Raw genomic sequence first — 17,500 nt, forward strand, 5'->3', positions numbered from 1 at the left:
AAGAAATAGAGAGCTTCTACTATGATGTTCATTTAGCCAGCAAGAGATTAATAACCCAATGCCAAGATACGTAAAAAGACAGAAGGAGAAACCGTAGTTGGGAATCACAGAATAGGAACCAGTAACAAGAGGGAATAAATACTAATCGATTTTGCTGTGGCTTACTCACTAAGTCTCATGAATACATTTCGAAAAAAAGACTCGTGCAGAAGTGGACATGGAAGTCGCCATCTAGCAGAAAAAAAAACGAAGCTGCCTTCATAATTTCCAATAAGCTCGATAAAGTAAATAAAATATGAAAGTTGTCCATTAAGTAAATGTTTTAAGCAACCGTAGGATGGTCAGAAACGAAATTAAATTAAAACAGAAAGGAAAGGGACAAACATACGGAAACCGAAGCCAAATCTTACGAACTTGAAGACCAGGGCGACAGAATTTAGTCTTCCCATCGAAAACAAATACTCACTTCTCATTGACAAAGATCTTAACTGACCAAATCAACAAACAGTTCAATGACATAACAAAGGAAACTGCACTTGTAGTAAGCGGTAAAAACGACAAACCTCTAGCAAGTTCTCAATACAAACTATACCGCTTATGCAAAAACGTGTCATGAAAATATCATCAAATAGAGGCAAAATAGCGTTAGTTGAACGAACAAAAGCTATAAATAAAAAGAAGAGGAAAGATGTACGGACATTCAATAAAAAAGTAATTCCAGGTACCAGCATGAAACCAGCTGAAAGGAGACTCGGAATAGGGAAAAATGAAATGTATTCAATAAAGAAAGCAGATGCAGAAGTGTCATATAAAAAAAAAACTATCGACCTATAAGCCTCTTATCAGTTACTTACAAACTGTTCACAAAAGTTACCACAACTCGCATCTCTAATACCCTAGATTCTATTCAGACAAGAGAACAGGCTGGTTTCCGCAGAGGATTCTCAACAACAGACTATCAGCCGGTTTGTTAAAACTGCCAGGCCCGACCCAAGGAATTTTCATAAATACAGATACAGAAATAAAGGCATATCTCTCTAAACATCTGATATAGATATAATTTAACCATCTATTTGCCGGGTTGATATGTATGTCTAAACTGATTGATATGCATTTATTTCTCTATTTATGCATGTCAAGCATACGAATATTCTTTGGATCGGGCCTCGCACAATTCTAACAAACCGGCCGTATATCCACACTCTAATCCAAATAAGAGAGAAAATATACGAAAGTATGAAACCCCTGTGTGTGGCATTCATCGACTATGAAAAGACACTCGACTCTAAATACCAGGAGTACTAAAACCCATAAGGAATAGAGGAAGAATATAAGATCATAATTCTCTTTGCGTTTTGCCAGCCTTTCACATCATCCTCCAGCATTTTCACATGTGGTGTGTGTGTGTGTGTGTGTGTGTGTGTGTGTGTGTGTGTGTGTGTGTGTGTGTGTGTGTGTGTGTGTGTGTGTGTGTGTGTGTGTGAATATTAAAAAATCTAAGATATATACGAAAATGGAATAGCAGCCATTAAAACCTCATACAGAAACTGATACCAGTTAAAAAAAGGTGTTAGGTTGAGCAACACAATTACACCAAAATTGTTTACAACTTTCTTTGAAGAAATGTCCCAGAAAATAGAATAGAACGAAAAGAGTATGAAAATAAGAGACGAACATATAACAGTGTAAGATTAGCAAACGATATTGTTTTTAGCAAGTCGCAAATGAACGGTAGCAATTGATAAACGATCTGAATATAAAAATTCTGAAAGTCTGACACAACATGAATAGAAAAAGAGCAAGTTCACGTTCAACAGTATATTTCAATTCGTATAAATACATGTACAAAGCGAAGTGCCATAGGTAGTGGACAAATACATATATCTAGTGTAACTCATACAGACAAACACATCCATTGAAAGAGGAAATAAAGCGACGCATGTCTAGGTTAGTGTGCCTTCGGATGACACAGTAGCATTCTAAGGGGTTCCTTGCCATTATGTTTAAAAAAAGAAGTCTTTCACCAGTACGTCCTCCCAGCCATAACACACGAATCAGAAACGTGAACTACGATCAAATTATTGTACAGCATACTAATAAGTGTTAAGAGAGGAATGGAAAGATTAATGCTAGGAATTAGCCAGAGACATGGGATGAGGGCGACATGGATCAGGGAACAGACACAAGTGGAAAATATACATAGAAGCAATGGGCAGGTTATGTATGCAGGAGAAAGGTCGACAGATAGACACGGAAAGTAGCAGCCTGGGATACAGAGAACATAAGCAGTCCAAGGGCAAGACCAAGGACAAGATGGCGTGACGAAATAACGATATTTGGGGGCCAAGACTGGAGCAAATAGCACAAGACAGGAACAATTGGAAAATATTGTGAAAGGTCTCCATCCTGCAGTGGACTGATACAGGCTGATGGTGATGATACATACATATACACAGAGATGGGCAGTGTCGCGATGCATAGATTGGCGATACGTACTGTTCGATGATTTTGTACTAGAATCAGTATCGTCTTAGCTACTCAATAACAATATCGTTTTATCGGTATCGCTTGGGTGTTTTTTTTTCAAGGTATATATATATATATAAAATCGATACGTTTAAATAACTCTCTTTGTGACTCGCTCCCTGACTCTCTCAAGCTATCCTCTCTCTCTCTCTCTCTCTCTCTCTCTCTCTCACACACACACACACACACACACACACACACACACTCTCCCTGTCTCTCTCATTCCCTCCCCCGTCTTTCTCTCTTTCTATCTCTATCTTTCCCTCCCCCACCTCTCTCTCTCTTTTCCTCCCACTGACCCACCTCTCGCTCTCTTTCTCATCCTTCCTTCCTCCCTCTCTTTCTCCATCCCATCCACTTACTATCTCTCTCACGCACACACAATCTGTCTCACTCCCTTTCTCTATCTCTCCCTCTTCCCTTCTCTCTCTTTCGTTTGTTTTTCACGCACTCCCTTCTCTCTCTCACTCCTTTTCTCTATCTCTCCCTCCCCCATTCTCTCCCTTCCTATTTCCCCTCTCTATCTGCATCTCTTTTTTTCTTTGTTTCTTTCTTTCATTCGCTCACTCCCTCTCTCTCTCTCCCTCCCTCCTACCCTCCTTCTCTCTCTCTTTGAAATTGGTAAGATACCCCGGTGGTCACGCCCTTTATACCAATCACGGCGGCGCGCCCATGGGAACGACGCCGTCTATCTCTCCCTGCGCCCCCCCCCTCCCCCTCCTCTCTCTTTCCTTGACCCCTCGGATAAACAACGTCTAAGTGCACTCCCTAATCATCGCCTGTACTACGGGATTTCTTTCAAACATCTAAGAGTTCTTTGGACGCTTTACTGTGGCTTCAGCTGGAGGCAGTTTTGGACGTGTGCTTTCTGAATCAAAATCAGCTTAATTCTACCTCTCCCCTACGCGATTTTTTCAAAGTTGGGGCATGCGCAGAAGAGTCTTTAAAAAGCCCTGTGTTCTCACCAAACAACCGAGCAATCAAGCGCTCGTTAGGGCTTCCACTCATTCAATGGCTGGAGAGCAAAGAGATAATAGTAATATCAATTCACTCATTGACGACTTAGTAGAGGCTCATTTTTTTTTTTTTTTTTTTTTTTTTTTTACGGGTGTAACAAATCAGTGTAGTTTAGTAATATTGTGCACCATTACTTCCTTTACAATGTACAGGTTCCTTAGAATTTGTTATTTTTTTTACAATGCATCTTCGTCGATAACAAGAACCCTTGCCTATGCATAGATAATTTAACAGAGAAATCTTTCTGTCACTTTAATAATGACTCAGAAGTACGAGAGACTCTTTAAGAAGCACTATTCAGATCCCACTTAGCAGCTATCACCTTCCTGATGCTTTAGACCACTCATTGACACAATTTCAGCGATTCTTTTCATGTAATGTGTTGTAATATCAGCAGCTTACCTTCGAAATTTGTTGAATTCCAAATAGAATGCAATGCAATTTTGAAAAGAAGCTTTGATATCCTGTTTTTTTTTGGTGAAATTTAGATGAAAATATCCATTCTCTCTGTGATCTTGACAAATATATACTCGCTACTCAAAACCGCATTTCACAAAGCAGAGGAAGTGTCAGTGTATATATTTCGACAAAACATTCTACCAAGTGCAGACCCGACATCCCAATGAATCTGCCACAAGTTCAAACCCTATTCGTGGAAATGAAGATGTCAGTGCAAAGCATATTAGGAGAAGGTTATTGCATACCTTCTTGGGGACTTTGATATAAAGCCTGTCAAAGGACACCTCTGGCTCCCTGTCAAAGGACACCTCTGAATTCATCTCACTTCACCACAGACAGGGACGTTGAGAAACCGTTGCACATTTTACTGCTTTCAATTGCAATATGATTATGGAAACATTTTTACAAATAATAACGGTATATGCTACAAAGTACAGCCCGCAAATAGGTACACCAGCTTATCAATACTGAAAGAATCTCATCTATTTATTGCACCATTAGATACCTTACTAGAGTGACCACAAACAAAGCCACCCTTTTAGACCAAATATGGACAAGACTCGAGTAAACTTTGATGAATGGCTTCGTTCACTCCTCAATTTCTGACCTCTTCCCAGTATTTTCTTGTTCGGATTTTAGTAACTTGTGTAAAGTTCCTAACACCACCCATACACAATGCACAGAATTTTGTGTTGAAAATGCAGATGAATTCTTAACTTGATATCGCTAATGTGAATTGACAAACATGTCTCTCTTCAAGTTAACGAACGTTTTTTTTCGCTATTCCATGGTCAGTTCTCTATTTTCCCACAGAATCTCCCCGTGAGAGGTAAAAAGATTAAAGAACATCTAAACAAACTATATATAACCCGTCACATAAAATCTTTGATTAATGGAACGAAAAGTCACAAAGGAAATATCAAGAGAGACCAATAACATATGATGATGCATATAGATCAATTAGGAACAAAGTAAAAATGTAATGAATAAAGCAAACGCCTCTTGTTATAGAGATAAATAAAAAAATCAAAAAAATCTGGAGGATACCAGGAAAACATGGAAAGTCATCAACACAGTTCTTAATAGAAAAAACTCTGTCAACACAAGCATTAGATTTAACTCAAATATTGCAAATATTGATGAAACTTTGGCAAGCAAACTATTGCAAGCACAATCTAGTCACCGTAATTACCTAACTAATCCTCTACAAATGGAATTTTATCCGAGCCCCGTCACAGAGCATGAAAGAAGTAATGTCAGTCTAAAGATACCTCTGCTGGACAAGGTGCCACCCACACATCACTCGGCTTCCCACACACCTGTGCAATCACTCTCTGCAAACAGACAAGTTCCCTTTACGTTTAGAAAGAAGAGGCTTCTCTTTACACAAAGGCGTGTACCTGTTGACAATCCGAAACAGCTCCGTCCTGTATCAATTCACACAGCCTTTAGCAATTTGTTTTTGGAAGAATTATGCGCAAGAGAATGGTTGAATTTTGTAATGGTTATATTATACTATCGCCCTTTCAATTTGGTTACCGAGCACATATATCAACAGACCCTACTTTAGAGTATTTTACTAACGATATTCTCCGTGCCTTGGCTATAACGAATTGATTCTTAGTGTAACTGTAGATCTATCTAAATCCTTCTTAGTGTAATTGTAGATCTATCTAAAGTCTTCTTAGTGTAATTGTAGATCTATCTAAAGTCTTCTTAGTGTAATTGTAGATCTATCTAAAGTCTTCTTAGTGTAATTGTAGATCTATCTAAAGTCTTCTTAGTGTAATTGTAGATCTATCTAAAGTCTTCTTAGTGTAATTGTAGATCTATCTAATGCCTTCGATACAGTTAATCACCAAATTCTTTTTAGATAAAGCCGACTACTAGAGTTTTTGTGGTCTATCAAACCATGTACAACCATAGTCTTAACGAAGCAGAGCAAACAAAATTCTTGGGAGTTATTGTAAATAAACACCTATACTGACACAGCCATATTAGGTAGGTATGTAATAAATTAACTAAAAATTGTGGCTACTTTATTTGACGCAATCATATGAACAGAGGAACAATGTTAATGATCTATTAGTGCATTCTAACATGACTTAATGCTTGACAGTGTGGGAAGGAGCCATCAACACACCACTAAATCCTCTCAGTCATACATAAGATAATTAGAACAATCCTTGCATTAAAGATCAAAGATCACACTAATGAATCACTTATTAAAATACTATTAAAGCTCAAAGACCTTTACAGCTTTGCCTGCTTGATAAATACATACGGATGCTTCCGTAACTTAATCTCATCCCCAGACCATTTCAGCCTCAAACAACGCCTATTACAGAATGACAATTTCAGACGCCGATCTCCCTTGGTTTCATCTTCCCAGAGGCATGTCAGATATCGTGTTGTATTTATATCCCTCCCTCCCGAAATTAAAGGAGAAACTACTGTAAACGGCTTTAAGTTTAGTTTGAAATCCTCCCTAATTATCAGCTTCTCTGTTGCATTACGACAGGAAGCATGAATATCATGAATCTCTTTGCACCAAGATGATTAAGTTCCATTCGTTTGTACCTTTGTAATTACTCATTTCAATGTATTGCAATTATCTACACGCTTGTAAATATATTATTTGGTGTGTTATGTAATCTTCAGGTTTCACTTTTTTTGTAAAAAATTTGTTTGTTTTCGAATTTTACTTCTGGCTTCTTTTTCATAATTTTTTTTTTATTAAGTTTCACCTGTTTGATGGGAAGGAGGGGAAGGGAGACGGGAAAGAAGGGAAGGGACTGGGGAAGGAGGAAAAGGAAAGGAAGGGAAGGGAGAGAGGAAGAAGGTAAAGGAAAGGAAGGGAAGGGAGAGGGGAAGAAGGGAAAGGAAAGGAAGGGAAGGGAGAGGGGAAGAAGGTAAATGAAAGGAAGGGAAGGGAGAGGGGAAGAAGGGAAAGGAAAGGAAGGGAAGGGAGAGGGGAAGAAGGTAAATGAAAGGAAGGGAAGGGAGAGGGGAAGAAGGTAAAGGAAAGGGAGGGAAGGGAGAGGGGGAGAAGGAAGGGAGAGGGGAAAGAAGGGAAGGGATTGGGGAAGACAGAAAATGAAAGGAAGGGAAGAAGGTAAAGGAAAGGAAGGGAAGGGAGAGGGGAAGAAGGGAAAGGAAAGGAAGGGAAGGGAGAGGGGAAGAAGGAAGGGAGACGGCCAAGAAGGGAAGGGGAAGGGGAAGAAGGAAAAGGAAAGGAAGGGAAGGGGGCTCCCTGGAGGCCGTCAACGGGGCCATGCTCGTCCTCGCCTTCCTGACGATGCGGGCCGAGGGGATCTACAAGCGGAAGAGGCTCTTCTCTCAGGCCATCTCCAGGGGCCGGGAGGAAGCCAACCGCTAGGAGGACAAGGAACGGGACGAAGCAATAGCGAAAAGGCCTTCGGCATATTCGTGTGTTTTCTTGCCCTTCCCTTCGTTGAAAAGGCCTTCGGCATATTCGTGTGTTTTCTTGCCCTTCCCTTCGTTGAAAAGGCCTTCGGCATATTCGTGTTTCCTTGCCCTTCCCTTCGTTGAAAAGGCCTTCGGCATATTCATGTGTTTCCTTTCCCTTCCCTTTATTGAAAAGGCCTTCGGCATATTCGTGTGTTTTCTTGCCCTTCCCTTTCGTTGAAAAGGCCTTCGGCATATTCATGTGTTTTCTTGCCCTTCCCTTCATTGTTCCTGTTGCAATCTGTTCATCATGAATTCCACACAAGGAGCGAGAGGTGAGATTTGAGGAGCTCGAGCGCCAGGAGAGGCAGCGAGAGCTCTTCTTAAGGAGCGTGACTGATGAGTCTCGTTGCCCTTCAGATACTTGGTTTGGTAGACTCATGTTCCTTTAAATTGTACGCTTTTTGTGTAAAAAACAAATATTCAGATTTTATTGTGTTCTTTCTCTTTTAGTATCACTTCAAGAAAATCTGTTATTGTATTAATTTTACAGTTGGTCTGTTTTCTGTATTTTGAGTATCAAAGATTATACTTGTGTATGTATATATATATATATATATATATATATATATATATATATATATATATATATATATATATATATATATATATATATATATATATATATATATATATATATATATATATATATATATATATTTTAATTAATTCAAGCCTTTTAAGGTGTTCAGAAACACCAAAAAAGCCCGGGCAGCTCTAACCATTGTGTATGAAAATTAATAAACTATTTCAATTTCAATGTTGCTCCCCCTGTCTTTTCCTCCCTCTCCCCTTCCCTTCCTCCCCCCCCCCCCCGCTCTTTGTCTCTTTTACTTTCTCTTTTTTATCTGTTTTTTTCTTTCTTTCTCTCTTTCTGCCGTTACCCCCCCTCCACTCTCTCTCTCCCTTTGTCTATCAACACCTCCCCCTTTCTCTCTCCCGCAGGTTTTCACTCTACCCCTCTCACTATCTCTATCTCTTTCACTATCTCCTCTCTCTCTCTCACACACACGCAAACACACACACACGCACAAACACGCATACACGCAGAAAAACACACATACACACGCAAACACACCCACACGCAAACATGCACACACAAAGACGCACACAAACACACACGCACACACACACACAAAACACACACACACACACACACACACATTCATATATATGTGCATATCCATGTATATTTGTCTCTCTCTCTCTCTCTCTCTCTCTCTCTCTCTCTCTCTCTCTCTCTCTCTCTCTCTCTATATATATATATATATATATATATATATATATATATAAATATATATATATATATATATATAAATATATATATATATATATATATATATATATATATATATATATATATATAGAGAGAGAGAGAGAGAGAGAGAGAGAGAGAGAGAGCTTTGAGTGTATATATATATCCATATATATATGTATATATGCATGTATATATATAATATATATATATGAATATATATATATATATATATATATATATATATATATATATATATATATATATATGTGTGTGTGTGTGTGTGTGTGTGTGTGTGTATGTGTGTATGTAGATATGCATATATATATATATATATATATATATATATATATATATATATATATATATATATACACACATATATATAGCGCACACACATACAAACATGCACATGCACACATACATATATACATATACATGTGTGTGCTTTCTTTATATTCACCATGTTTTTCCACCTTATATTTCACATTGGATATTTTCTCCTTGCGTACATAACGTTATCTGCCTTCGTTGCAAACCCTAGGCTATAAGGTTCATTATCTACCACAAGAATCGGTATCACGAGTTTCCTGTTACAAGGATAAGAGACAACAACATTTAGAACGAAAATTGAAGTTTTTATGTAGCGTCCTTATCGTGAGGAGCCATCTAATTGGGCACTTGAAATGTTCGTAAATCACAGCCCACCCAGAAATGGCCCCAGCACTCTAGATTAGGACACTCTGGTTTAGATGAACGTAAGGAAAATCTGGAGGTTCTTTGCTGTTATTTCATGTAGTTTCCTGTAACTATTCTGTGGCTCGAATGGCCTACAATAACCGTTTTTTTATGAATCACCTGTTAGTCATGTTCACCCGAGTGTCAATGTCACTGTTAGGCTGTCATACATGTCATTAGTACAAATCACGTGCAAAGCTGACACACGTCGATCGAGTTGGCATTAGTCGACAAAGGCCGACACAGGGGAGCTTCTTATATCAGAACTATCCTTACATATCCAATTGTTCTTGCCGGCTTGCTTGTGCGTTGCGCCTCGTCCCTAAAATCTGTCACCTTGTTACTTTACAATTTGGATTAATGTTTGTTGTTACTGCGGTGTGAATGCGACGTACAGGAGTTGGTACCTTGTCCGGTCTCTCGTTCCAGGCGCATTCCGTGCCAGAGAGACACGGTGATCGAGGAATAAGCGGCCACCATGATCACCAGCGGCACGAGCAGCAGACCCAGGCCCAGGAACAGGGTGAAGCCGCGCTCCAGGTGCAGGCTCGGCCACATCTCGCGGCACTTGTGGCGGTCTGGCGGGAGAGGGAAGGAGAGGGGGGATTAATAACGGCCAGACAGAGAGAGAGAGAGAGAGAGAGAGAGAGAGAGAGAGAGAGAGAGAGAGAGAGAGAGAGAGAGAGAGAGAGAGAGAGAGAGAGAGAGAGAGAGGGAGAGGGGGGGGGAGAAGTGGAGAGTATGATGATAGTAATGATGAGGATAACAATAATAATAACAATATTAACAACTAGAATTACTCAGAGAGCGCATACCTCCGCCAAAGCAGTAGGGTCACCGATGTAATTAAATATTCACATTTGAAGAATTTCATAAAAATAACAATAATGATTTACGCGTCAAAAAGCTGTAGTTGCTCTAGTCTCCCAAATGCTAATGAAGCCTTAAAAAAATCACTGGTAAAAATAACACCAAGATTTGTTCATAACTTCTTGTTATCCGACTAAGCAACAAACAAACAAACTAACTATTTTTTTTTATATTAATAGAAGTAACATAATTATAACTAGCACAACCCGTGGAAACTCCATTGACCAAAAAATGAAGAGGTACTTCTCTCCTCTCTTCCTATTTTACTCTCCTAACTCTCGCTTTCTCTCTTCCGTTTTCTTTCTCTTCCCCTTCCTAATCTCTTTCACTCCAAAATCTTCCTTAAATTCTCTCATCCCTCCACTTTAAGCCTCGCATCTGCCCCCTCCCACTTACTTCCTCTTCTTCCTCTTCGCTTCCTTATTCCCTTTCCTTCCTCTCCCAACAACCTTTTCTCTCTGACCCTTTCCCCCTCCCTCTCCCCTTTTCCCTTACCCACCCAATCCTTTTCCTCTATAAGTCCGCTTAACTTCCTATTCCCTCTTTCCCTTTTTCTATTTAAACCCCGCCATTCCATTTTACACCAAAACAAGCTGACTTCGACTCCTCAGTCACACGAAATAAGAGTTTAGACGCAATAACACTTGTACCAAATTGGAGCAGCCTGAACTCTTCAGTCCCCACGAATATAACTTCAGGCGTAATATATATATCTAACAACCTACTATTTGATTGTTCGTCAATTAGAACGGTCATTTAACTCCATGTGATTGTAGATCATAATTCAGGTGGTTGTGGTGTTGAAATTGCTTCATGTTGATGTAAATGAAGTGATATCTGACAACATAGATATGAAAGAATGACACACATTAGGATGTTAATACACATTTATGAAGTACACGACGATCCTATGATGAAAATTAAGAAAGAAGGCAGGAGAGGAAAAATAAAGGAAGAGGGAGAAGATGTTAAGGATACTTTAGAAATGAAAATGATACTACTAATAACATGAAAATATCAGAATAATAATAATGATAATGGTAATGATGATAATTAGAATAATTATAATGATAATAACATCAACAATAGAAATAAAGATGACGATAAGAAGAGTAATAATGGTGATATTACTTGAAATAATAACAAAGAGAATAATACTAATCGTGATGATAATAAAGATCATAATGATAATAAAACAATGATGCTAACAATAAAGATACTAAAATTGATATTTATATTAGTAGGAGTAGTAATAATGATAATGATGATAAAAAATTATATAACAATAACAGCAATAATAATGATAATAATGATACCACTACTACTACTACTACTACTACTGCTAGTAGAAGTAGCAGGCAGCAGCAGTTGTAGTATAATATTGTTTCATAAGTAAAGATGATAACAACAATAATCATAACAATTGCTATTATGATAATGATAATGACAATGATATGGATATTGAAGATAATAATAATGGTAATGATAATAGTAATGATAATGATAACAGTAACAATAATGATCATTATTATGAAGATGATAATAATAATAATAATGATAATAATAATAGTAATAATAATGATAATAATGAGTAATAACGATGATGTTCATTCTGATAATGATAGTAATAACAATAATAATATTAATATTATTAATAATAATGATAATGATAATAATGATGGCAATAATAATAATAATAACAATAATTATGATAACAATGGTAGTAACAATGATAATAATGATAATGAAAATAAAACATCTCAGAAGAAATAATAACAATAATAGCAGAGAAAGATATTTAGGCTTCAAATGATTAACAATAACAAGGATAATACTAATAATGATGAGGATGATAACACTCATTATCATCATTATACTCATATCACAATTAACATACATTGCCGTCATTATTGTATCATAATTATCATCAGCATAATTACCATTATCATTATCATCATCATTATTAGTATTACTATTATTTTCCTTATTATTAATATTATTATTTTTATTATCATAATCATTATTGTTATTGTCATGATAATGATTATTATCATTATCACTCATCATTATCATTGGTTTCATTACAATTGTCATTATAACTATGATTATCATAATCATTATTTTCATTATCTTATGAAAACTTGATGATAATAGTAAATATAACATTCACATAATAACGATTTCAAATGTTATTATCATTGTTATTCTTTAATTTTATCATATTAACATTATATCATCTTTATCTCTATTATCATTATCCTAATCATCATTATTATCATCATTATTGACATCCTTATTGTTATTATTATCATTTTAACTATCATTTTCATTATCATTATCATTATCATCCTCATCATCATCATTATCATCATCATCATCATCATCATCATCCTTATCAACGATGTCATCGTCATCGTCAACATCCTATAACTTCTCCTCCTCCTCCTCCTCATTATCATCATCATTCAAATCTTGATAATGATAATGGTAATAACAATAATGATCATTATTATAATACCCGTGATTATTCTTCATGTTGATGACAATAGTAGCTTTTCCCTTTAATTTTAAATGCTGTGAGTCTTTTGCAACATCATGCCAAGCATCTCCTGGCACTTCATGATAAATACAAACAAAAAGCATCTGCTGTTTTTTCCTAATCATAACAATGATATTCATAAATCCCACGAACTTCATTGATCATTTCAACGGCTCTTCATCATCATCCTTATCATCATCATTCAAATTTTGATAATGATGATGGTAATAACAATAATGATCACGATTATAATACCCGTAATTATTCTTCACGTTGATGACAATAGTCGCTTTGCCCTTTAAAAGCATCTGCTGTTTTTTTTTCCTAATCATAACAATGACATTCACAAATTCCCACGAACTTCATAAATCATTTCAACGGCTCTTTCTCGACATGAGGGTCTTGAGGGACAGACTTGGAGGGGCTCCGTTCATCTCCCGTTTGTGTCTCGAGTGAGGGAATCGCCCCTGGAAGCCTCCTCAGGGTGCCCCGTGTCGTGTGTAGGGCCCTCGGACGTCAAGGAGCCCCCAGTCGCTCTGTGTGAACTGGGGATGTGATGAAATAGCATCTGGAGACGATTGCCTCTTGCCTTGTTGTCTACGTGCGTTTCCTTTCTCCTTTCTCCTTCTCCTCCTCTTACATTCCGTGTTTCCTCACCTCCCGTATTCTTCGTCTCATCATCATTATTATTGCCTCTTGCCTTGTCTACGTGCGTTTCCTTTCTCCTTTCTCCTTCTCCTCCTCTTACATTCCGTGTTTCCTCACCTCCCGTATTCTTCGTCTCATCATCATTATTATTGCCTCTTGCCTTGTCTACGTGCGTTTCCTTTTCCCTTTCTCCTTCTCCTCCTCTTGCATTCCGTGTTTCCTCACCTCCCGTATTCTTGGTCTCATCATCTTTATCTCTCATTTTCTTCTCCTCATCATCATTATCTCCCGTATTCTTTTCCTCATCATCATTATCTCCCGTATTCTTTTCCTCATCATCATTATCTTTCCTATTTTTCATCTCATCATCTTTATCTCTCATTTTCTTCATCTCATCATCATTATCTCCCTTATTCGTCATCTCATCACCATTATCTCCCAAATTCTTTTGCCCATCATCATTATCTCCCATATTCTTCTCTTCATCATCATTATCTCCCATAATCTTTTATTCATCCTCATCTTCCTTGCTTCCCATATTTTTCCTGTTCCTCCTCTTTCTCCTCTTATTGATAATCATGATAATGATAATGATAAAGGAAATGTTGATCTCATATTCCCTCGGCACACCTTGTATATGCGAAATAAGCCTAATAAGACCAAATAATTTGCTAGTAAAATGTGATCCGGCAAACCTGATTAATTTTGAGGGCCATGTGGTTTATCAAGTTATAATACAAACGGGAACTTAACTTTTGGGATGACTGAGAGAAAGTTGTGTAGAGAGGGAGAGAGAGAGAGAGAGAGAGAGAGAGAGAGAGAGAAAGAAAGAAAGAAAGAAATAAAGAAAGAGAGAGAGAGAGAGAGAGAGACAGAGAGAGAGAGAGAGAGAGAGAGAGAGAGAGTGAGACCGAGACAGAAAAAAAGAGAAAGAAAGAAAGAGACAGAGACAGAGACAGAGAGAAACAGATACAGAGAGAGAGACAGACAGAGACAGAGAGAGAGAGAGAGAGAGAGACAGAGGGTGCGAGAGAGAGGAGGTGGAGGTAGACAGACTGACAGAAATAGACAGACAGAAAAATACACACTAACACATACTCTCCCCATTCCCTCCCTTCCCTCCCTTCCTCTCTCTTTCCCCCTCTCTCTCTTTCTCTCTCCCTCCCTCTCTTCCTCCCTTCTCCACATCCCACACGCAGAAACACCGAAAGACCCACACAAAGAAAGCCATTTAACTCACTAGTACTCCCGATGGGCAGGAGCTTGGACAGGGCAGCGATGGGTGCCATGGCAACCAGGGACAACAGCCACACGATGCTGATGATTTTGTAAGCGTGGGAGAGCGTCTGCCACCCCCTGGACCTCAGCGGCTGGCAGATGGCGTAGTATCGCTCAAGGGAGATGGCCACCAGCGTCCACACGGAGACGGAAATGGACACAGCTAAAGGGGGGAACAAACAGGTAATGGGTATGACTCGAAGACAGGATCTGTTAGGTAGTTGTTTCAGATCAGCAACAGAAGAAGAAATGTGTTTACGTAAATATTATCGTTAGTAATATTAACAATGATAATAATAGTGATAATAACAATGATAATGATGATAATAACAATGATGAAGATAATAATAACAATAATAATGATAATAATGATAGTAACAATAACGATGATGATAATAATAATGATGATAATAATGATAATAATAATAATGATAATAATAATGATAATAATAATAATAATAATGATAACAGCTCGCCTCTGGGATGCGAGAGTTATAGGAATTATAGATATTTAGGCTTCAAATAATAGTAATGATGATAATGATTATATTAACAATAACAATAATGATGGGGATGATGAGAGGCAGTATATATAATGGGGGTTCTGAAAGATGAAGTTCCTCATCTCAATAAGTGGTTCATAGTTATCATGCCTCCTCATTCTGACCATGGGGAATGTTGTGATATTTTTTAGTAATTTCTTTATAACATGTAATGAAAGAACGAGGGAAAAAACAACAAACAACAACAACAACAAAAGAAAACAAACGAACATGTCCAAGGCCTTTCTGCTTATTTTTCTTCAAGCAAAAAGGTCTTTGGACAGACTCGTGGGATCTCTTGGTCTTCCATTCATTGTTATTTACAATTTGTTCAGTATGAATGATGCATACTGTTCATGCATACTGAATGAAAACTTAGTATCAAATTTAGCTTCGTGTCTATATACATCTACGTGCACATGTGTGTGTGTGTGTGTGTGTGTGTGTGTGTGTGTGTGTGTGTGTGTGTGTGTGTGTGTGTGTGTGTGTGTGTGTGTGTGTGTGTGTGTGTGTGTGTTTGCGCGCGCATGTGTGTGTGTTCGCGCCTGACACACACTCTCTCTATATCTATCCATCTCTCTCTCCATTCTCCCTCACTCACTCACTCACACACTCACAGACCCCCTCTCTCTATCAACCTCTCTCTCTCCATCTCCCTCCCCACTAAAGCGGTACATGACCCACGTGGCGAACCCATCACCAGAACCGCAGTACCTTTAAGAGAATGCAACAAATCCTGTTACACAGACGCCGCTCTCCCTTTGCGAGTAACCGGCCCAGCAAACCCAATGGCCGGATCTTTTCCAATCTCTTCCGTACGATTAACATTAAAAGATCGCTGAGTGCCGGCTGACGATTTAGAGGCATGAGGTACCGCGCGTCCGGATAAGGGGAGGGGAGTTGCTGTTGGTCAGGACGGGAAAAAAAAAGTTATGTAGACGGATTTGGGAGAGGTATTGGTCGGTAGCGTTTGAGGTCCTGTATGTAAGTTGGGATTCGTAGTTGATATGACCTGTCGGAGGTATGGTACTTTCCCTCTCTCTCTTTCTCTCTCTGTCTCTGTCTCAGTCTGTCTGTCTGTCTGTCTGTCTCTCTCTCTCTCTTTCACTTTCTTTATCTCTCTGTCTCTGTCTCTGTCTGTCTCTCTTTCTCTCTTCTGTTTTTACTTTCGTCCTTCTCATTCTTTCTTTTGTTTCTCCTCTCTCCTGTTACTTATTCCTTCTCTCTCTTTATTTTACTTTCCTTCTTCCCTCCCCTCCCCCCCCCCCTCTCTCCCTCACTCTCTATCCATCTCTCTCTCTCTCTCTCTCTCTCTCTCTCTCCTGTTTTTACTTTCGTCCTTCTTTTTTCTTTTGTTTCTCCTCTCTTGTAATTTATTCCTTCTTTCTTTCTCTTTTATTTTCCTTCTTTCTTCCTCTCTCCTCTCTCTCCCTCCACTTCACTCCACTCTCTTTCCTTTCGCCATCTCTCGCTCTTTCTCACTCTTTCTCCCTCCATTCCCTCTCTCTCCTTTTCTGTTTCTCTCTCCTTTTCTCCATATTTCCCATACCTTCTATCTCTCTCTCTCTCTCTCTCTTCTCCGTTTATCTCTTCAACCTCCCTCTCCTTCCGTTTCTTTATCCTCTTCTCCCATTCCCATACCTTCCTTTTTTTTACTCTTCTAGTCTGCCTTTACCCGCCTACTCCGTCAACCCTCCTTTCTATTCATCAAATTCCTTGCAACTTATTAAGGAATTATCAAAGTTTTTTTTTTAGGGGAAACTTGGATAAAAGCGGATTAACGAAACATTCTTTGGTTTTAGAGATCGACGTGCACTGTGAGGCAGATTTCAAGCGCTCGACCAGAAATTGCCGTGGAACAGATACGAATACTGAATTAGAATATGAAGAAAAATGATAAAATGAAATAATAAGAGCAGTGGAATAAAAATGATGAATAAAAAAGATAAATAATAAACGGCATGATAATCCGGATAATCTTTTTTCGATGGAGATGGATCGCCAAAACACGAGCAACGAAGGTACAAAATGTAGTCAAATAAACCTTTTCGCCTCTGCCTTTTCGTCCGCGCAACGTTGCACGAAAGAGCGGGACACAACACCAGAATTCGCATCCGAAAGATAAATCAACCCCAATGGGACTTAAACATATTCACCGCA

General features: G+C 38.3%; 1 protein-coding gene across 2 annotated transcripts in view; it reads right to left on the reverse strand.

Moving 5' to 3' along the window:
- Positions 1 to 17,500, reverse strand: part of LOC138866327 (uncharacterized) — a 74,620-nt gene that overhangs the window by 7,303 nt on the left and 49,817 nt on the right. Inside the window, exons 3-4 of one of the 2 annotated variants that reach the window (XM_070138813.1) lie at positions 14,761 to 14,961; positions 9,871 to 10,041 (exon numbers count right to left, since the gene is read on the reverse strand). In XM_070138813.1, the coding sequence (XP_069994914.1) occupies positions 9,871 to 10,041; positions 14,761 to 14,961 (372 nt within the window). Of the gene's footprint in view, positions 1 to 9,858; positions 10,042 to 14,760; positions 14,962 to 17,500 lie in introns of both variants that reach the window. The other variant, XM_070138812.1, reaches the window with a different exon arrangement.

Source organism: Penaeus vannamei, chromosome 25 (genome assembly GCF_042767895.1).
Source record: "Penaeus vannamei isolate JL-2024 chromosome 25, ASM4276789v1, whole genome shotgun sequence".
NCBI classification, from domain to species: domain Eukaryota; kingdom Metazoa; phylum Arthropoda; class Malacostraca; order Decapoda; family Penaeidae; genus Penaeus; species Penaeus vannamei.